Genomic DNA, 22,680 nt, shown 5'->3' on the forward strand with positions numbered 1-22,680 from the left:
GCATATATAACCCCCTCCCTGGGAGACAGACAACAGAAAAGTGGGTGAAGGGAGACAGTGGACAGTTTAAGACATGAAAAAATAATAATTTATAAATTATCAAGGGTTCGTGAGGAAGAGAGGCGAAAAAATGAGATGATGCCATGGGCTCAAGTATAAAGAAAATGTTTTGAGAATGATGACAACAAATGTACAAATGTGCTTGATACAATGGATGTATGGATTGTGATAAGAGTTGTACAAGCCCTCAATAAAGTGATTAAAAAAAACCCAAACAGAATAATAAAAAAAGAAATAGGAAAAAAAATAAGAAAAAGGTGACTTCTATCCATAAGGGATGGTAGATTCTGGTTGCTGTATCAACATACTTTTGTGAGCTAACGCGATACGATATAAGTCGGAAATTTCCATCTGGAGGAATAAATGACAAAACTCTTTCAGATTCCCAACGCTTAAACCGGATGCAAGGGTGGAAGCTGACATCATCCAGAAGTCTGGGGTTCTGGGAGGAAAACAGAGAATCATATTCATAGAGTATAATTAAGGGCAACATGAAACTAATAATTTATTATCAAGGGTTCATGAGGAAGGGAGAGGAAAAAAGCGAGGAGCTCATACCATGGGCTCAAGTAGAAAGGAAATGGTTTGAAAAAATTAATATAGCAACTCCACTCAGATATTAAAAATGTGCTCTCTAAATAAATTAGTCGCATAAGAGCAAATCACTTTTGATTTGTAACTATTTTATATATATTACTTTATTGAATTTCAATAACTCGTTGAAGTAGGAAACGTAGCTAGTACTATTTTTACTGTATAGATGAAAAAACTGAAGTTAAAAACGCTTAAGATCAAGACAAATTAGTGGCAGAGATGGCACTAAAACTCAGTTCTCTTGATTGTTCTTAGCAGTGTGTCATGCTGAGTCTAAAAATGCCAAAGACTAAATGCTCTTTCATATCAGCAAAGCAAGTACTGACTCAGTTAAAATGACAATGCGGATTTGTGGAATTGCAACAGCCAAATTAAGCCACTTCTAGTAAACTTAGGCAGAGAATTTTCTACAATCTTCCCATAAAGGTCATGGTTATTATGTAAGCTATTTCCTTGGGGAGCTGTCCTAGGAATATTTCTAAGACCATCTTTTGTAATCAAGATGCAAACTTGTCTTAATATTTATCATTTCATTTAGTACTTCATATAGCAGGCATGGAAGAGATTTTATAAGCCGTGAGAAAAACTTACCATAAAAGAGAGAGATAGGTCAGGCATTCCTGACAGTTTAATACAAGCATCGATGACCCCCTGAATTTCTGCAAAGACGGTAGACCCTAAAGAAAGAAAAGAAAGAAAGGTTTGATAAAATCAATGGGTTCTGGATCTTTAGCAGTGTGATCACTGTATCTGGAATAATGGAGGCCCCCTCTGGGTTTCTGACTTACTTAATATAGTAACTCCACTTAGATATTATTAAAAACACGCTCTCTAAATAGATACATCAGTCACTAAGAGCAAATATGCTCGTCTACTAGAGAGCAAATTCAATACACCAGTTACTCACTGAATGCCACTGGGATAATTCTGGTTTAAATAAGATTTATTCTACGGAAAATCAAAATGGTTTCCTTCAAATTGGGCAATAACTACCTGTTTATTATTGAACTTAAAGTATACATAGGAGTCATGATCTATTCTATAAAGTTGAATAAAAAGGGCACTAATTTCCTTACGTATCAAGTATGAAGGTTAGGCTAGATATTTTCAATAATAACAGCGATTCTAATAAAATACCTTTCTTTTATCTGGTTAAAAAGCTCTCTAGAAAATAAGGGTTGTACATAAGTATGGTATACAGTGCCAAGAAGGTTTTCAACTCATAAGAACTGAATGCGACAGAACACAACTGCCTCACAGTTTTCTAGGCTGTGGCGTTTATGGGAACAGATCACCAGATCATTTCTCGTGTGGAGTTGGCTTCGTGGGTTGGAATCACCACACTTCTGGTTAACAGCTGAGTGTTTAACCACTGTGCCACCAGCGCTCCTTTTGATATATGGTAGGTGCTCAGTGAAAGAATGAATACATGGTGAGAGAGATATACATGGTAATTATTGGCTAAAAGTCAGGCAGCATGAGATCTCCTTTACAAATGTTTTGCAGCTCTCAACTAGTAGCTGTAAAGACATGCAGCCTCTGGGAAAAATAACATGATTTTTATATCCCAGGAAAATGAATGCCTTTCTGCATAAGTCATACGGCCAAGAGTTTTTCAATTTTATTTTCAATTTGTGTCAGCGGAATTGTTTTCCCACAAATAATACCACATACAATTACCTGATTTATCTATAATTGCATCTATCTCTTCAATAACGTCAAAATAGGCTTCGTTGTTTGTGTACTTTACTCCTGCTCGCCTCCATGGAATGTTGGACAACTGCCCAGTGGGGAGTGTGTCTCCAACATTACTACTGCCTAGAAACCAATAAGGGAAAAGTAAAGTTGATACATAAAATGTTGAATGTATTAGCAACTTCTTTAATATTTAGATTTTTCTTAATTGAATTTATGGTTTCCAGGAGAATTGCTAAGATATACCAATACTAACACGATTACATTTCTATAAGACAAAAATCAGTCATGTGATCCTTTGTCTACCTGCCAAACCAGGTTATATTCATTTATTTATCTTCTGCTTCTTGTGTGTTAACAGAAGCCTAACCTAATTCCAATTACTAGGCAACAGAACCTCATCCTGCTGTTACTGATAAAAATATAGGATGGTTGTTTTACTCACCGCAAATACAGAGTACTAAGTCCTTAGGTAGTCAGCTTAATTCTACATGAGGTCATGCCAAGCTGGCCTCAGTGGAGTAACAGGAAAAAAACATACCCTGGCTTTTTTTCCATTTTACGTTTACCAATACCCATTCATATGAAATTGGGCTAATGTTCAACACTTCGCTAAATTCCTGGTAAACTGAAACAAGTCTGAAATAAATTCTGTTTGTCTAAAACACAGTCCTGAGATGTGACATATGTAATATTTTGTTAATTTATATTTTCATTTCAAAAGTAACATATTTTAACAAAGAATGTTCAGAAAACTTCATCTATCCAAAATAATTTATCTCCCTATGACCAAACTCAGCTACTATGAACATTTATTGGCAATCAAACTGCACATACCAAATCGTAGTCTCCACAATTGCTGTTTGGGGCTCAGTGAATTACTTAATATGGCCCTTTTATTCAGTCTTTGCAACTTCCATCCAATGCCTAGGTAGGGCTATGCAAATGAGATGATTGTGGCAAACCCCCAGAATGGGATACTCAATGCAACTGACTTAGTTCTGATTCAGAGACCCTATACAGGGTGTCTGAGACTGCTTTCCTCCCCTCAAGTCTCACAGGTCTACCGCTTATTTTGGTTTCTGAGCCCTTCACCTAAGCCCAAGGTCTTATTCCACCAATGTTCCTTTTATAAGTTTAATGATACAAGTAGCAGTCAGATAAAGGGATTGTAGGGTTATTATTTTTTATGTTTAACTACGTAAGATCTAAAGCTGCCACTTCTAGAAGAACCATTTGCTTTTGCCTATCTTATACCTCTACTCAAATCTAAGCTTAGCCTCCTGCTAGGCCTTGTATTTAAGAGCAGTCTCTGAAGACGTCTTTATTGAGGACAGTTTTGTCCAAGGGGATGTCCATGGAGTACCCTGAGGACATAAGGTGATTATAAACCACCACAAAAGACTTGGTCTTTGACTTCTTCTTGCCCACGGCAGCTGTCACTGTGGGGATAGCATTCGATTCCAGCATGGCTGTAAAGGCAGTCTGAAGGGCCATCATCACTGCTCGTCATGATGACGACTTTGCATCCAGAGAAGCATCACCAGAACCAGCACCACCTTCCCAGGCTTCATAAAATTGGCCATTTTAACAGCAACTTTCTAGGGTGAGAAGACTAAATTGAATGGCTGTGAATCGGCTGTCCAAAGTCTAACCTAAAGTGCTACCACAGCTACTTAGTATGCTAATAAAATATATAAGGTACATGGTGCACTTGTGTGTGTTTGCGGGTGGGGACAAGGACATGCAATACGGTATATGAAACTGGTCTATTTTACCAACCTGCTAGGCTTAAGATGAACCATCAGAGAGGTGGAATATGTCATCTCACTATCACCAAGGAAGAAAAGTCAACGTGCATGTTTTCTAGACCTGAAATTCCTGTATTGAACCAGCTGACCCAGGAGACAGAATTATAAAACAGAATTATAACACCTTGCTGCGGTGGTGGGAATTAGCAGCAGAGAAATGGTGGAAGCAGAATCAGGAGACAAGCAGGAGGTAGCATGGCATATTTCTGGACCTTCAGGCAAGAGGCCTGCTGGTAGAATGGGATGCTTTCAGAGACTTGGTGGAGTTGTTTGCCAACTCCTGTAGTTCTTAGTACTTTTGGCTTATAGGCATAGCTTAAAAGAGCTTTGCTAACAATTGCCCAAGCCAAGCAGAGGCTGAAGGGCTGTGGAACTGAGAATCTACGTAAGAGGTGAAGGCCAGAAAGAAGCATGTCTGTGGGAACTGCTAAGAAAAGAATGTCCTAATTGAAGAACTGCATCCTGAGTGATTTCTGAACCTGAAATATAACCTGTTAGCTTCCTAATAAGCCCCCATAATTGGCTGTGAGTTCTGTATGACCACTGTAATGAATGATTATATCCAACAGAAAAGTACGAGTACCATGGTAGGGACACTTGGTATGAGAATTGGTAAAGAAAGTTGCTAGGTAGAGAGGCAAGTTCCACCTCTATCTCAGATGAATCAACCTTGATGCTCTTTCCCCCTTGTGACATTTCGTGAAGGCCAGATGCCCTGGTCACACCATCTTTTCAGTGTACATGCTTTTAGAATAAACCTCCAAAAGACTTGCTTTAACCATGTTATTTTCCTGTTCAAAATCTTGAATATTTGTTTCCAGCATTTTTTTTAGTTCTTTTTAAATAATTAATCGTTTTATTAGGGGCTCATACAATTCTTATCACAATCCATACATACACCAATTGTGTAAAACACATTTGTACATTCATTGCCCTCATCATTCTCAAAAGATTTGCTCTCCACTTAAGCCCCTGGCAGGTGCTCATTTGCTGCCCCCCTCCCCCCTCCCTCATGAACCCTTGATAATTTATAAATTATTATTTTGTCATATCTTGCCCTGTCCGACATCTCCCTTCACCCACTTTTCTGTTGTCCGTCCCCCAGGGATGTCATATGTAGATCCTTGTCATCGGTTCCCCCTTTCCAACCCACTCTTCCTCTACCCTCCCAGTATCGCCACTCAAACCACTGGTCCTGAAGGGATCATCTGCCCTGGATTCCATGTTTCCAGTTCCTATCTGTACCAGTGTATAACCTCTGACTTGCAAGGTAGAATTCGGATCATGACAGTAGGGGGTGGAGGAAGCATTTAGGAACTAGAGGAAAGTTATAGTTTTCATTGTTGCTACATTGCACCCTGACTGGCTGGTCTCCTTTCTTGCCTGCATTTTTTTTTTTTTAAATAAAAGAATATTTAGCTTAGGATTCAAGAACCTCCTCTATTTTCATAAATCTTCTCTCTTACTACTCAACCTAAAGGAACTCTGGTAGCATGTGAGCTAGGCATTGGGCTGCAAACTAAAAGGTCTGCAACCAAAATCCACTAGTTGCTCCTGGGGAGAAAGATTAGGCAAAGTATTTCTGTAAACACTTACTGCCTCAGAGGTTTACTTTAATTATTCCTCAACAAGCTGGTAATACTAGCACCAGGGATATATACAAACTTTAGAGATACCAATGATTTTGACCTGGCACTTAATTCTAAGCTCTATTCTAAGAACAATTAGTTCTTATGCTGTGCCCCTGCTCATTCCTTTCCCTCATAACGTAATCACTGAAGATAGGGGTGCTACAGCAAAGTGTGATGAAGAAAGCAGATAATACCTGCTTTTTATTCTTTCTTAAGAATAGCATCTTGAAGGATTGTCTTAAAATAAGCAGCCATCAAAGTGAGGTGGCAGCTATGTCCACACTGAAGGAATAAACCAGCCTTTGTGATCCAAGGACTGTAAATAATGAAATCTAAAATCACAGGAGGGAATTGTACTAAGGCTCAAACTCTGAGCACCCACTTTACAGCAGGCTTTGGATGACAGTAAAAGCTCAAAACTCACTTGCAGAGTCCCTATGTGGATTAAGCCTCCACTGAAGGCCCTCAGACCACTGACTAGGGATCTAAGTGCATTAGAAAGTAGATTACTGCAGTTATAGTTGTTACAATTTAACATACTATCATGTTTTCCCTTTTGATTGAATTTCAATTTGTTCTAGTTTCTATTATTGTCTGCTTTCTTTTGGATTGATGTGAGCAATGGTATCCCTTGTTCCATGTCTATGCATCCGGCCTGAACCTCTGGTAGTTCCCTGTCATGTACTACTGCAACTGTTGTTGGAGGATCTTCAGGGAAATTTGACTTGTATGTGACATCAATGATATTCTATAATTTGAGCATTCTGTTGAGTCACCTGTTTTTGGAATGGGTACAAAAGTGAATCTCTTCCAGTCAGATGACCAAGTAGGTATCTTCCAAATTTCTTGGCATTGATGAGAAAGTGCTTCCAGTGCTTCATCAGCTTGTTCAAACATTTCATTTGGTATTCCACCAATTCTTGGAGCTTTGCTTTTGGCTAATGCTTTAAGTGTAGCTTGGATTTCTTTCAGCACCATTGCTTTTTGTTCATAATTTACCTCTTGAAATAGTAGAATGTCAACTAATTATTTTTGGTATAATGACTGTTTTTTCTTGCCATCTTTTTTGGATGCTTCCTGCAGTTTTCAATGTATTGCCCACAGAATCCTTTAGTATTTTGATTTGAAGCTTGATTTTTTTTAGCGTTCTTTCAGTTTAAGATGTCGAAGTGTGTTCTTCCTTTTTGGTTTTCTAACTCTTAAGTACTTTTACATTTCATTATAATATTTTACTTTCCCTTTTTGAACTGCTCTTTAACATTTTCCCATAGCAACAAAAAAAGCCACTACAGTATGACTGACAGACATCGTTTATTTTTTTTTAACTCATCATAAAAGCAACCTCTGCTTCAGCTATACTGGTTAATTCAGCATCTCCTGTGTACTACTCATTTTGTATGTACTTTCCCTCATCCAATTCCATCTACAAATAAGGCTCTCATTCATCTTTCTTACTTAATTGCAATGATTCTTGACATGGGGCCCGCCTACTCCAATATAAGAGGGATTAGTTCATCCTTGAATCATTCTTTAAATTATGAATGTAAATCTTGTTTTATTCTGTATTTTAGTATCTTTTTCTGACTATAAAAGATATTCACATGGAAAGTTAAAAAAAAAGCACAAATAAAGGTAACATATTCATAGCTGGAGATAATCACTGTAAACATTTTAGGACTTTTCCCTGTATATAATTAAGAACAAATTTTTATGATTTTGTTTTAACATTATGTGTACTTCATAATGTCACTCTATTTCTATGGAAATATGGGATGGCTTTAAAATATCTTATGGTGTTATTTACCTTAAGATTTTTTGTTCTGTTCTCTCACCCTGAGTGCACATTTTAAGGAAAGATCTCTAATCTTTCTATGAATTTCTCCTGATTCAGGAGAATACAGGGCTGCTGAATGATACTTATTACAGGTTTGTCTTGCCCCATTTTTCAGGCCAATGTACCGGAGAGGAGTTTACAATAGTAGATAATACAGTTGCCTATAATATTTCATAGGAATTTGCTTGTTAAAAAAGGGAGATAGTTTCTATGAAAATAAGTATATTAATTTTAACATTATCATTAACTTTAAATTCCAGTCAAATTGGATTAACTGGTATATGTATCACATAATAACCAGAAATTAACTGCTTATAACTTTTTGACTGTTCAGTTCCCAATGGGATACTTTTTACCTTACCTGTAATAGAATTGACGACCGAACGTAAAATCGTTGGTGGTTTAATCAGTTCTTTCAAAATGTTGGACTCAGTAGCCAGTGGAAATCCATTGTCTAACATTTCTTCCAAGAGCTCATACACTATGACCACATTGTCCTTAATTGCAGCCTCTGAGCACTCACCAAAGTAGTCCTTCGGAAAGATACAAAACATTGCAAAAGAGAAGGCACAACCCAAACCTCAACACTCACCGTGATCCGGTCAATTCCAATTTACAGCAACCTACAGGGCAGGGTAGAACTGCCCCTGTGGGTTTCCAGACTGTAATTCTTTGAGAGAATAGAAAGCCTCATCTGTTTTCTGAGGAATGGCTAGTGGTTTCGAACTGTTGACTTTGTAGTTAAACTCAACGCGTTGGCACTATACCACCAGGGCTCTTTGGAAGGCACAAAGACTTATCAAATACATTTTGAAAGGAAAAACTCAGATTAGCATAATTTACTCTTTAGGATGTGAAAACATGTAAAAGGGGGAGAAAGCCTTTATAAAGTCCTATATATTATTATTACTCAATAGCTTCTTCATATTTGGACCAATGGAGAATTGAATTTGCATTATATATATGATACAGGAAGTACATTGAGATATTAAACAGGAATGTGTGACCTATACATTTTAATCATCCTGATTAGCTGACATAAATGGCCTGTAACTTCTTTGGTATATTTAAGAAGCCAAAATTGAAACCAACAAAATGTAATTATGAAGAGAGTTCATGACCAAGAAAAATTTTTCTTTTACCATTATACATACAAATTTTTCCTAAAATGCTTCCTAATATACTTGCTTATGAATGTATGAGTCCCACTACATGCCCTAGAATAAAGGGCTTGTGAATTTCAGTTTATTTGAAAGAGACTATACATCAAAAACTCTTAAGTGAAGAATATAATGTGTAACTATCTATAGGCATTCCTCAGGAATATTGTAGGTCTGATTCCAGACAACAGCAATAAAGTGAACACTGAGGCAAAGCAAACATTGCAATAATGTGATTGTTTTTGGTTTGTATCCCAGTGCATGTTAACACTATACTATAGTCCATTAAGTGTGCAATAGCATTATGTGAGTTTGAAATACTGTGAAAATTACAAAAATGTGAGAGATCTGCCATCATTTCAATTGGTAAAAAATGCAATTATCCATGAAGGGCAATAAAGTGGAACAAAATTAAGCAAGGTATGCATGCAATATACTTTTTCCACCCTCTCCAAATAACTTGGGTAATTTAACTTCACGAGGCTTGAGGTACAACTAACCTGAAACGTGTCAGCAACTCTATGCAGGAATTCAATTACAAAAAGAGGTGGCACTTCAGTCTGTATGACAGACACAAAGAAGAGCTTATCCCGGTAGATACTGATGAGGTAGTGGTGAGGTGTTGAAATGACAGGTGGGACATTTTCAATATCAGCAGCTTTCTCCTGAGCTTCAAAGAAATAGTCACAGACAGACTGGCTTACAACGCTCTTCCAGTGTTTCTCTAAAAATATGTCACCGGAACAGTTTATGAGGAATAAGCTGTGGATCATTTTCTGTGGGGAAAAATTTTAAATTTATTATACACCAAGAAAGTATTCCTTAAATCTTATTTATTTTGCTAAGAAAACACCCAGCAAAACATTTTAACAGTTTACACATGAACAACTAAGTCACACTGAACATTCCCACCCTCCTTTGCTAAGTTGTTCTATCTCCATTAAAATAAACTCTCCGCCCCTCTAGGGTTCTATTTCATGCCAATGTTGTCAACTTGATTCCATATAGATAGTTCATAGAAGAGTAGAATGTTCAAGACAGACCTTTCTGTTACTAGTAAAACTATTGTTCAGGAAGTTTGGGCTCAAGATCGAAGACCACCTCAGATCATAATTCAAAAAGTACATTTATATTACTTTGACCCCAATATCAGATGAAGACTTCATAAGAAAGCTATACATCGGTATCTTTGATACTAAAAATCCTCAACAAAATATTAGCAAACAGAGTGCTAGAGTGAAGCAACATATATAAAGGATTATATATCATGGCCAAGATATTTATCCTTGGAATTTATTTTGTAGGCTAGTGGAATCTTTTTTCCATATAGGATATATGTGCACATTTGAGGAGGTACCTCAAAAAAATGAAAGAAAGCTCCACTGGGTGGAACTTTTGTAGTATGCATACCCCCACCCACCCACCACCACCACACACACACATACCCGCCCATCCAGCAACTTGTTCTGAGTTAGTGCACCTGGGAAGGTTCTCTCTGGCCACAGTGAATTTTTTCGTAAAAGCACTTTTGCTTGAACCTTGTTTTTTGTAATGACCTATTTAAGAAAACAGCATGTGGCTGTGAAATTTTGTTTCCTGCTTGGGGGTGTGTGCGTGTGCCACAGAAACTGTTGTGATGTTAAACAGAGCTTACAAGGACAGGGCTATGGGAAAAACTCAAGTGTATGAGTGGTTTACTTGTTTCAAAAAGGCGAAATGTTGAGTAATGACAAACCTCGTTCTGGAGTGCATTTGGAGTTCATTCCACCAGGTCAGACTGTTAATCAAGCTTTCTATTTAGATGTTCTGGAAAGATAGCTTAACAGTGTGTGTGACAAAAAAGGCCTGATTTGTGGCAGACGGGGACTGGTTTTACCACCACAACACAACAAGCAGCCATCTCAGTGTGCCAGTTTCTGGCAAAAAACAGCATGCCTCCCTTGCCCCACCATACTCACTTGACCTTGTTTTGTGTGACTTCTTTTTGTTTCCACAAATGCAGAGGGACATGAAAGGACAGTGATTTCACAATGGAGAAGAGGTGAAGAAAAAAATGAAGGACATCCAAGCAGATGAGTTTGAAAAATATTTCCAAGAATGGAATCACAGATTGACAAATGTAGTAAGTGTAATGGAGAGTACTTTGGAGGCGATAAGGTCGTTTTGTTAAAAAATATATATATATTGCTTGGGAGGGGGGAATTCCGTTTTTTTTTTTTTTGGGGGGGGTACACCCTTGCTTATTCATATAGGATGTATTTATATACATTTATGTACATATATATTTATAGGACATAAATAAAAACACACACTATCGATTTGAGATAATTCCGACTGACGGGTGTTACAAAGGATTTCTGAGGCTGTACATCTTTATAGGAGCAGATAAGTCTCCTCTTCTCTGAAAGAGAAGCTGTTGGGTTTGAACTGATGACCTTGCAGTTAACAGTCCCAAAAGTCCAATATTTACTTAACAGCACCACCAGAGCTCCTACTTATCACATGCACATGGAGATAAGACAGTTTTACTTTTGCCTTTCTGATCTGGATATCTTTCATTTCTTTTTCTTCTTTGCTTTGACTAGAATTATAGTTCATAGTAGTTGTGAAAGTGGGGCTCTTTGTCCTGTTCCTGATCTAAGGGGGAAAGTTTTCAGCCTTTCACCACTAGGTATGATGTTAGCTGCTTATTTTTCATAAGTGGTTTTTATCATATTGATAAAATTTCTTCCTATTCCTAGTTTGCTGATTAAAAAAATAGTACAATGTGACATACATTAAGAATATAACCAAACCGAGGCAAAACAACAGAACAGCAAGGAGAGCAAAGCAATGAAGTCCCCGGGGAATACCAAAAATAGACTTTGGGGCCAGGGCGTGGCACCCTGTCAGACTTAACTGGAAAATACTCCTAAAGGTCAAACAGAGCTGGAACCATTTATAGGTTTTCTTTTTTTGGTGGTGATTCTGTTTTGCGCTATCGTGTTTTTGTGCTCATTATTAGACAACAATGCATGTCTATCTAGATAAGGTAGGAAGGATAAACAATCCCAAGGACAAACAACTACTAATGGTTCGGTGGTGGTTATTATGGGGAGGCGGGACAAGAGAAGGAGGGAGGTAGGGAAAGGAAGGGGGGTGTCAACCAACCCATGGACAACGGAACAAGTGATCTAAAATTGATGGCAAGGAGGGTCTAGGAGGCCTGGTGGGGCTTTATCATGGGAAATGTAGCCAAGAGGAATTACCGAAACCCGAATGAAGGAGTGAGGACAAGGGGCATCCTTGTCTGGTCCCCTTTTTCGGTGGAATTGTTTTTGTCTTTTCTCCATTAACTACCACGTTGGCCGTTGGCTTTTCATATATAGCTTGTATAATATTGAGGAATTTTCCTTCTATTCCTATCTTCTTCCTCAAGTTCTTTAATGCTTCCTCCTCCACACTATAATGACCTCAATTCTACTTTACAAATCTGGTCAGACCAGAGCATGTACACGGGTACAGATAAGAGCTGGAAACACAGGGGCTCCAGGACAGATAAACCCTCAGGACCAATAATGAGAGTAGCGATACCAGGAAGAGAAGGGGAAATGGGGAGGGGGGAAGATTAGGAGAAATGATCACAATGATCTACATGTAACACCCTCCCCAGGAGGATGGACAACAGAAAAGTGAGTGAAGGGAGACATTGGTCAGTGTAAGACATGGGGAAAAAATTTTATAAATTAGCAAGGGTTCTGGCAAAAAAAAATTATCAAGGGTTCATGAGGGAGGGAGGGTGGTGGAAGGGGAAAATGGGTGGATAACAAGGGCTCCAGGAGAAAGAAAATGCTTTGAAAATGATGACGGCAACATATGTATAAATGTGCTTGACACAATGGATGTATGTATGGATTGTGTTAAGAGCTGTATGAACCCCCAATAAAATGATTTAAAAAAAGAAAAATATAACCAAAACGTAAAACAACCCAAATATTTGTTCACAGAATAAAAAAATTTTTACACATAAGTAAAATACTCCTCAACAATGAAAATGAACACAGATATGCAATATGACAATAGGCATTCTGTATGATTCAGTTTATATGAATAAATACAATAAACAAAATGAATCTAGTGTGTAAGAGTGATATCTTGGTTGTGGAACTAAATTCATTCCAAATGATGCTTGAACACCAAAAAGTTTGGGAACTGAACCTAGTTTTCCCGTAATAATGGAAAACCAAATAATTGACTCTGAGGTCCCAAATTACTCTTATAAATTACTCACCAGTTTTCCATGCTCACTACACTGTGTATACCTATATTCATTTTGAATTTTTCATACCAGCCATGGCTGACTCTGAACTTCAGGCTGCTCAGTACTCATTCCTAACATTTTTTATTAAATCACTATGGAGGCTTTTAGCCTTCTTGAATATCACTGTCTTGGATACGCTATCACAATCTAGTTGTTTCTGATTTATCCAAAATAACAGTAACTTTTCAACCTCTTCGATGGTCTGGGTTCTTTGTTTCGTGGTTAATGATTTCACACCTTTTGCTACATCAGCAGCTTTAATCATGTTTTTTTACACCCCGAAATGTTGATAATGTAGACATCGTACTCAGTGCCAAATCAAAATTTTCATTGATTTCTTTAACTTTACAGTGTTATCATTAACTTCCTTTGAGCCATGATTACAATATTTTATGTACATAAAGCACAATGATTAAATGTTGGAACATACTAACACAGGACTATATGTTGTCTGAGCAAGAGTGGTTTTTAATTGAAACCTTCACCCCTTTGTGCTCATGGCAATATGCAACGAGTGACTCACACAGCCTATACAGATGTTTTTCAAGTCAGATTTTCAGTTTGACTATCAAGCAGTTATGAATACCAAGATTTTTTTTTTTAACTTTGCTGTTTCAAGAATTATTTCAGTCACCTTTGTGGAGGACAATTGAGGTGCTTACTGAGAGGAGAATGGAAGGTTCGGAGGTGTTCATGTTTTATGCCGTGATTTAGGTGATGAATTTTCTGAAAATTCATTTGGTTTCATCACATTATGATTTATATGCACCTACTTCTCATTTATCCACTATCTTGTTTTACAAGATTAGTTTTTAAGAACCTACTAATTTGTGTATTGACAACACAAGTCTAGCAGCAACAAACACCAACATAGAGTAGCACTTGTTACTCCACAGTCTTATATTTGTCAACTTGGCTGTGCCATGTTTTTCAGTTAGGGAATAATGTAACTTACCAGTGTGCATAATGCAGATTTTCAAATAGTGATTTGATCTATGGAATGTAATCATGTCAACAAGGAGTGGATGTAATTACTGAGTGTCAATTAAAAACTTCATTTTATAATTTTATTTCTCCTACAATACAGGAAACAATCGGAAATGTCTAACTTTAGCAAGTCCCTTTATTTTATATAGTTATTATAATGGCTCAATAATTCAACATATTAGAATTTAAAATCTGTAAATACAGTTCTTGTTAATGCAGAGATTCCAGTGAAGGGGGTGGCGGTGGAAACAAAACCAAACTTCGCAGAACTGAGTCATTCAATTGTTGATACAGAAAACAATGATATCAACCTAAGCTGCCATTTAAGAAGTATCTGATGATGACTTGGCACTTGCTAAATTCTCTACTTGAGGCAGCCATATGATTTGCTTAGTAGGTTTTTTTCTATCAGTCTTATATTTCTTGCTGGATAACAAAATAGTGTTACTAGGACTATATATAGTCACAACCTGGCTATATAGGACCCTCCTGACTTTTAATTATTATGACCTGGGCTGTTAAAACTTTTATCTCATTTTTAATGAAACAGAAAGATCTAATGATAAAGATGCACCTGTATTTTTCATTATGCTTTTCCTGAAACAAAATGTGCTTCTGAAATATAAAGTGTGGCTTTATCTTCTAACAGAGGCACTGTAAACAACTCAGTGAAAACCAGTTTCTTAGTATCCAATTACTTGGGTCACTAATGACAAGGTCAGCAGATCAAACTAAGCAGTCGCTCTTCAGGGAAAAGATGAGGCTTTCTGCTCTTATAAAGATTTCCAGCCTCAGAAACGCAAAGGGACAGTTCTACTCTATCCTATAGAGTCACTATGAGAATTGCATCAATGGCAGAAAGTTTGGTTCTCTGGGTTATAGGTAAGCCAGCTATGGCATATAGCATCCTTTGTAAAAATGAAGTACTTAGCTCCATTCAGTGTTTTATTCACTAAGGGCAAATGAGTACTATGTAAAGTATGTAAAGTGCATTGAGTACTTACAGTGCATCAGAGCATATTTCACCTACATTATCTTGTTTATTCCTCATAATTCTACTATAAATCTGTTCTTATCCACATTTTACAGTTAAGTCTTAGAAGAGTTAATTATCTAAGATCACACAGTAAGTGTCAGATTCAGGATTCAAAATCTGATCTACTTGAATCCCGAGTTCCTGCTCTTACCTGCTTCTTAAGAAATTAATGATTAGGAACACATTCTTATACTGCATCACTGAAAAGGTAGTGGTAATGACCTATATTTATTTGCACTATCTAATACTGTAGAGCACTGGTTCTCAACTTTCCTAATGCCGTAACCCTTTAATACAGTTCCTCATGTTGTGGTGACCCCCAACCATAAAATTATTTTCGTTGCTACTTCATAACTGCAATTTTACTACTGCTATGAATCGGGCGACCCCTGTGAAAGGGTTGTTTGACCGCCAAAAGGGTCGCAACCCACAGGTTGAGAACTGCTGCCATAGAGCTACTAGGCACACGTGCATTTGAAATATATAGTGTAACTAAGGAATTGAAAATTTAATTTATTTAAATAACTACATATGGCTATTGGCTTCCATATTGAAGTAGCACAGCTACATGTGATGTTTGAACTTACAATTTAAAAGGAAAAATTAGTGTTCTAGTTTTTCTTTTTTTTAGTAGTTGGGAGATCATTACTTCATTTATCTCCTCTTCTCATAAATCAGTGTACATTGACCAGGGATGTGGAACTGACTTGCTATCATGCAGAATGAATTGGAAAGTTTATTATTACAGATGCAGTGGCTAAAATTTCATATCTTATCATTTGATATCCCTTTTGACCCTTTTTAAAAGTTATTTTATTGGGGGCTCATAAAATTCTTATCACAATCCATACATACATCCATTTTGTCAAACACATTTGTACATATGCAGGGTTCTAGTTTACATGCTGAGAAAGTTTATTAAGTTATTTAGAATAAAAATTATATTTAAAAGAGCTGATATAGGACGCGTTCTCAAAATACTGATCACAAAGCAAGTATAGTTTCCATTTGTTTCTGTGGTATTCCACTGCCACAATGTTTTGGCTGTTAGGTGCTGTTCAGTCAGTACTGTCTCGTAGTGGCCCCACGTGACAGAGCAGAACTACTTCAAAAGGTTTTCCTGGCAGTAGTCTTCACAGAAGCACATCTCTGTATCTTTCTCTTACACAGTTGCTGTGTGGCTTCAAACCACACCCTTGTATTAGTAGCTGAATGCTTAACTGTTTGTGTCACCAAGGCTCTATTATACACTCTCAAAAAAAATGCTTGTTCTTACAGTACCTTTTGTAGTCTCTTTATTTTAGGCACAGAATTCTATTTATTCTCTTAAGCTGACAATAAAATTCTTTCATGGAAAAACTTCCTCCAAAGTAATTTTAACTGGCAGAGAACACGAGGCTAATTCAATTAAAAAAATCAAGTTGGAAGGTGGAAGTATCTCTTTTGAGACACAAAAAAAGAATAAACGGGAGAGAGGTGGATGTCAAGTCACATCAAAACCAAAACAGTAGGGAAATAACTGTGATAAGATTTTACATTTGCTTACATTAATTGCATTATGGAAATTGGTTAAAAGGGAAAATGGATAGTGTAAGATAAATGCTGATATGGTTTGGACTACAGTGCTGACAGTAGAGACAGAGAAAAAGGAAAAGCCTAAAGAAATGTGTATGTTTGAATAAAGCTTAGGTGAAAGAAGATGGAACATTAAGTTTTACTCCTGTGTAATGTGACTCAAGGAGCCTTAGTGGCTCAGTGGTTACACATTGAGGGTTTTCTGTTCATGACATCTGTATTCATGATGGGTGATATTACACAGATAAAAAGTGATCAGTAATAAGAGGCCTGATAGAAGGGACACTTCAGCGTTTGAGTAGTCACTGAGTCAAGGAAGCGGTTTTAAAAAGATGTAGCTAAAGAGGCAGGAAAAATATGAGTTTTAATAACTAGTTAATGCTAGTGTGAATGGAGAGGTACACACTATTAAATGGATCTAAGAGGTAAACCTACAGGAAAAACTAAAGCCTGTTAATTCAACAGTTTCTCAAGCTCCTTTTCATCAGTGTCCCCTAAAGGATGTTAGTTAGTATGTATGTATTTATTTTAGGGGAAGCCCTGGTGGTGTAATGGTTATTTGTTGGATTGCTAACCACAGGGTCAGCAGTTTGAAACCACCAGTCACTCCTCTGGAGAAAGTAGTTACAGTCATGGAAACCTATAATGTCCTATACGGGCATCATGAGTCAGAACTGACATGAGGGCAGTGAGAAAGGGCTTTTTAGAAATTTTATCTTCAAAGTTTCCCTATATGAAAATTAAATACTACATTTGTTATGTACTTTAAGTGTATCTGTGATTTATAAAAAGAGTACAACTTATTTTCAACCTGCAAGAAGTAATCTTCATAAAGGACACTGCTAATTTTACATGCAGTTTCAATGTAGTTCAATAGAATGCTGGAAACAGACGACAGATTAAAGTGGTAGAGAACAGCAACTTTAAAAAACCCAAACCTACTACCATTAATTGATTCGGATTCCTAGTGACCCCATATAGAATTTCTGAGACTAAATCTTAACAGGAGCAGACAACCTCATCTTTATCATGTGAAATGGACAGTGGATCTGAACTGCTGATCTTATGGTTAGCAGGGCAAATGTTCATTCTACAGTATCACCAAAGCTTGTTGAGAATAGCAAGAATTGGAGAAAAACGGGGAGTAGTTGAGACATTCAAGAAAGTTAATGTGAAATGGACAAGAAGATTAAAAAAAGAAGAAAAGAAATGGGGGCAGTTCCTAAACTGAAGGGAGAATATTTTTTAGTGCTGAAGTAAAAGCATGAGCAGAGGAGAAAAAGACTGATACTATAGGGAAGAAGGGATAATTGAAAGAATAAGGACTTCAAGAAGGTACATTTGTAGGTTTGGTTACAAAGATGATGTCTTTTATGTTCCCTATGTAATATGTTCACTGGCCATTGCGCTGATTCCAGTTCAAAGTGGTACAAAGAACTGATCTCCATAGGGTGTTCTTGGCTGTAATTTTCCCAGAAGTAGATCATCAAGCTAATCTTCCATGGTGTTGCTGGGTGGGTCAAACCACCAACTTTTCCATTAGTAGTGTACCATCCTGGTAGTACTGTGTAGAGAAGCTATCTGTACAGGGAAAAAGTCCTATTTCCCTTTTCTATAAATGCCTCTTGCTACTCAGACTCCACAGGTACAACTGGGCTACTTAAAATCTCTAGTCCACAGCAAAGTTTAAAATACATAGTGTTTTAATGTTTAAAAACGCTAAAAATCATATAATTCGGTTGTAAAGGGATTTTTCCTATTAAATGTCAGTAAGCTTTCTTGTGATTTTTCACTTACTCATACATTCTACTTTTCCTAAAACATCAATTGAAAGCGTCCCCTTTCCTTCCTAAAATTAATCCTACTTATAATCTAGATTCCCTTGTCTTTCTTCTGTCACTTTTGGGATCCTATCTCCTCTCTTGAACTTTCAATCTTAAATTGCTATTTGCTTTCTGCCTAGAATCTTCAATGTGTCACCTATTCTTTGAAATAAACTCACTCCCGCCCCGGCCATCATCGATCTCGTCAGGCCCCAAATGATGGATTAGTCTGTTTGGCCTCTGACAAATAGCCCCCAATTTACAAGTCATCAGATGCAATGACTTCCTCAGAGTTCAACTTAGTCCTCTGACCCTTACACCATTTGAAGTAACCGATAACCTTCCCCCAAACAAGTATCTTTTACTCTATTAACTTTCGCCTACTTTGTTTCTTCCTCGTTTCTCACGCTTGTTTGCGAACCTTTCTATCATCTCCATCTAAAGAATTATTTCAAACTCGACATACCGCAAACTCCACAAAACTCAGGGGGGGCGCCTCCTAATTTGATGGCGTCACCACCTTCTTAGTCAACTTCAGTTTCGGATTCACTCAAGCCCACCAAATCCAGCCAGCCACCACGCTCATTACCTTGATCACCAAATCCAGCCAGCCACCACGCTCATTACCTTGATCACCACTGCCTCCTTCAGACCTCCGTCACCTCTACTCGGGAGAAGTTCACCGCCGACAAACACCCTCCTCCCTGGGATCCAGGCTAGTGCAGGAGCCACCTTCTAACTGTTAGGACCCAACAGGAAGTCGGCTCAGCTTCCGCGGCGGTGTTTCCCTCCGAGAGTCAACCGGACCGCGAGAGCCGGGCGGTGTGACGACACCAGAGTGTGGGTGACAGTAACTTCTCCCCGCGCCGGAGCACAGAGAGGGACCCCAATAACCTGAATCTTTCCAGGGGCTGAAAAACCCCGGCGTTGATGCACGCTCTCTTCCGGCCCGGCTGACCAGCAAGCCCGGAGGCGCGGCCCCACCCACAGCCCCACACGCCCCCCCTCCGCAGCTCAAGCTGGGGCTCGGAGCCCCCGCTATCCAGACGGTTCCGCAGGTGCCGAGCTGTGCTGCCCGCCGACCCCCCGCCCCTCACTCACCCCGACACCTGGGCCTGTCAGTGATTCGGCGCCGGGTCCTCTCCGGACCAAGCTGTGGCGGCTGAGAAAGCCGCGAGGACCCCGCAGAGGGAGTGCCCCAAAGATTGCCTGATCCACAGCTTCAAAGACACTGGCTCCGTAGTATTGGAAAGATCAAATGATAGGGAATCCACTCAAGGATAGGAAAGATGTATCTTGAGGTTTACAGTCTAGACCTTTTAGTTCGCCAAGGATCTAAAAGAATAGGGATTTCGTACCATCTGAACTCAGGCGCTGATCAGCAGCCTCACTCGGTGTGTACTCCTCCACCGGCGAGGAGACCTGCCGAGGAGGGGCGGGGACGGGGTTGGCTTAACCAATAGCAGAGCTTAAGTACCACTTCGGGTGAAACCCCTGTGAAATGGTTCACTGAAGATTGATAAATAAATAAATACAAGTATGCTTCTTTCTTAAGGAGCCCTGGTGGCGTCCTGGATACGCGTTAGGCTGCTAACTTTAAGGTCCAAAGTTCGAAACCAGGGCTGAGAGGTTCTACCCTGCCCTATAGGGGCGCTATGTCACCAACTGGATGACAGTTAACTACAAATTTGGGGGGTGGGGGATGGGGCCCGCGTTTACCCCATTTATTGGGTAATGTGTCCCTGGGTTGGTATTGGCTGTGGAACCGCAGGAAAGAACCAAGAGTTGCGGATGTGGGGGGCGGAGACTGGGCGGAGTCGAGAGAGGCAGCATTTGGCGAAAAAGCGGCGATTCCAAGGGTGGGCGGAGCCAGTGAGCCTAGCGGGTGGGACATACTCCCCACTGCATGCTCCGGAGCCAAAGTGAAGTGAGCCTGAAGATGGCAGCGCCTGAGGAACCCAAACCCAAAAAACTGAAGGTGGAAGCGTCGGGGGCTCTGAGGTGAGCGCTGCCCGACGTGGGGAGGGTGCCGACGGCCAGGGACACGTGGGGTTGCACAGGCCCCGGGTTTGTGTGCTGCCTGCCGGAGGCCAGCTCCGGTCACCGGCTCAGGAGCTGCCCACGTGGTAACGACCTTTGGTTCCCCCGCGGGCGCCCACTGAATTTGTGGCGCCTAGCCGTGCCTGTTCCAGAACACCGCTAGCTCCGGCTGAGCTTGGCCAATCAGAGCGGCCCACTGGCGGGCAGGCTCCACGTGCTGGCCTGGGCTGGGGTGACCTGGGAGGATCAGACCTGTCCAACCCTGGCAGCGTTGTCTGGGGAAAAAGACAGCTACCGACACATTCTTGGGGGGTTTGTAAACATTGTGGCAGAAGGGCACCTTGACCATCTTCATCACCACCACCCCCCACCCACACACACACACACACACTCCTCCCAAGCCAGCACTGTTGCAGAGACTCCGGCCTTGTATCCCAGGCATGGTGGGGCAGCATTTGGCAGAGTGGATAGAAAAGTTTTATCATTTCTTTTTTCCTTTGCATTTTTGGCTACAGTGGACAGTTATATAATCTAATTTTTACAGTTATATACCAAACACCTACCTCAGATGTAATTGATAGTGCAATTTTTACTTATAAAATGATGTCAATTAAAATAGCCAATCTTAAGTTTAAAGTGTGGTGTGCACAGTCTGATGATTTTTGAAATGTACTTTGGAAGGTAGTAACTTTTCTATTTCAAAATAGAAATACTAAACTGATTTAAAACTGTTGACTGTACTGATTTAAAACTGTTGGCACTCTTGATTATTACCTTTAAAATAATTAAAAAGAAAAGGCCACTTAGGGGCCTGATGTTGTGGTCATGAGTTTTTGAGCGCAAGTGCCTTTAATACAAGTAATATAACAAGGTAGAGCTATATTGTTGTTAGCTGCATGACCCATGATTCCTGGCCACCCCATGCACAACTGAGTGAAACACTGCCCACTCGTACCATATTCAAGCTCAGTTGCAGACCAGAGCATCCCTGACAAAGCAAATAGGTTTTCCATTCAACAATTCATACATTTGAGAGGGCTGCAAAAAAAATTGTGGAGAAATGAAATTGAAAGATGGAATTTTCCATGAACATTTTGAAATTCCCCTTGTATTTTTTGTGTGTGACATGGTTGGCATCACCATAACTTAGTGGTAGTCTACTTTACTTCCTATATTTACCATTTCCCTTGGTTCTTACTATTCCTTCCTGCTTTCTGAGCTTTCTTTATGTTTGGGCAAATATCTTTTGTCTCCCATAGTTGATTATTCTAACTAACTATTGTTAATGTTCAACTTTAAGGCCCTTAATTTGCTAAAGTTAAGCCACAGGATTAGTTCAGTCCCAAACTTCAGGGCATGTAAAGGCCATAATCCTTGGAGTTCCATCATTTTCTATTAGAATAGTAAGCCTGGTGTTTTTTATGATTTTTAGTTTTATTTCACATTTTCTCCTGTTCTCTTCAGATAGGAATAATGCGATCTGTCATACATACTCGCTGCTGTTGAAACAAATTCTGAACAGCCCCTTAGAATTTCCAAGGCTGTAATTCTTTACAGGGGAAGACTGATGGTGTAGTAGCACTCAACCACTAACTATAAGGTTGGTGGTTTGAACTGGCCAATTCTCTTGGAGAAAGATGTGGCAGACTGCTTCCAGAAAGCTTTACAGCTTGGATTTTTTATGGGGCAGTTCTACCCTGCCCTGTAGGGTTACTGTGAGTTGGAATCCACTTAAGGTAGTGGGCTAGCTAATCTTTACTGAAGCAAACTGCCATCTTTCTCCTTGCAGTGACTGGTGGGTTCTCAGCCTAAATACTTAACCACTGCTCCACTAGGGCTTCTTCCACCTTACATCGATAAAATGACAAAACAACGGGACCGACAGTTGGGGGGGCCATGGGAGAGGAGGAGGTGGGGGGAAAGGTAGTGGTGTTAACAAACCTAGGGACAAGGGAACAACAAGTGATCCAAATCGGTGGTGAGGAGGGTGTGGGAGGCCTGGTAGGGCATGGTCAAGGGTAATTAACCAAGAGAAATTGCTGAAACCCTGGTGGGGACTGAGCATGATAGTGGGACAGGAGGAAAGTCAAAGGAAATAGAGGAAAGAGCTGGGAGACAAAGGGCATTTATAGAG

At 39.3% G+C, this 22,680-nt stretch overlaps 1 protein-coding gene and 1 long non-coding RNA gene across 3 annotated transcripts in view; one reads left to right on the forward strand and one right to left on the reverse strand.

Moving 5' to 3' along the window:
• AP3M1 (adaptor related protein complex 3 subunit mu 1) overlaps positions 1-19,666 on the reverse strand; it is a 24,680-nt gene extending 5,014 nt beyond the window's left edge. The window contains exons 1-6 of one of the 2 annotated variants that reach the window (XM_004701180.3): positions 19,608-19,666; positions 9,286-9,561; positions 7,987-8,158; positions 2,335-2,472; positions 1,246-1,331; positions 369-502 (exon numbers count right to left, since the gene is read on the reverse strand). In XM_004701180.3, the coding sequence (XP_004701237.1) occupies positions 369-502; positions 1,246-1,331; positions 2,335-2,472; positions 7,987-8,158; positions 9,286-9,558 (803 nt within the window). In that variant the 5' untranslated portion in view covers positions 9,559-9,561; positions 19,608-19,666. Of the gene's footprint in view, positions 1-368; positions 503-1,245; positions 1,332-2,334; positions 2,473-7,986; positions 8,159-9,285; positions 9,562-19,133; positions 19,389-19,607 lie in introns of those variants that run through there. The other variant, XM_045291571.1, reaches the window with a different exon arrangement.
• A 709-nt stretch (positions 19,667-20,375) lies between these two features.
• LOC123521805 overlaps positions 20,376-22,680 on the forward strand; it is a 30,040-nt gene continuing 27,735 nt past the window's right edge. Inside the window, exon 1 of the long non-coding RNA XR_006680146.1 lies at positions 20,376-20,507. This is a non-coding gene — a long non-coding RNA (uncharacterized LOC123521805). The remainder of the gene's footprint in view (positions 20,508-22,680) is intronic.

Source organism: Echinops telfairi, unplaced genomic scaffold (genome assembly GCF_000313985.2).
Source record: "Echinops telfairi isolate 266 unplaced genomic scaffold, ASM31398v2 ScPeMD7_70;HRSCAF=299, whole genome shotgun sequence".
Taxonomy (NCBI): Eukaryota; Metazoa; Chordata; class Mammalia; order Afrosoricida; family Tenrecidae; genus Echinops; species Echinops telfairi.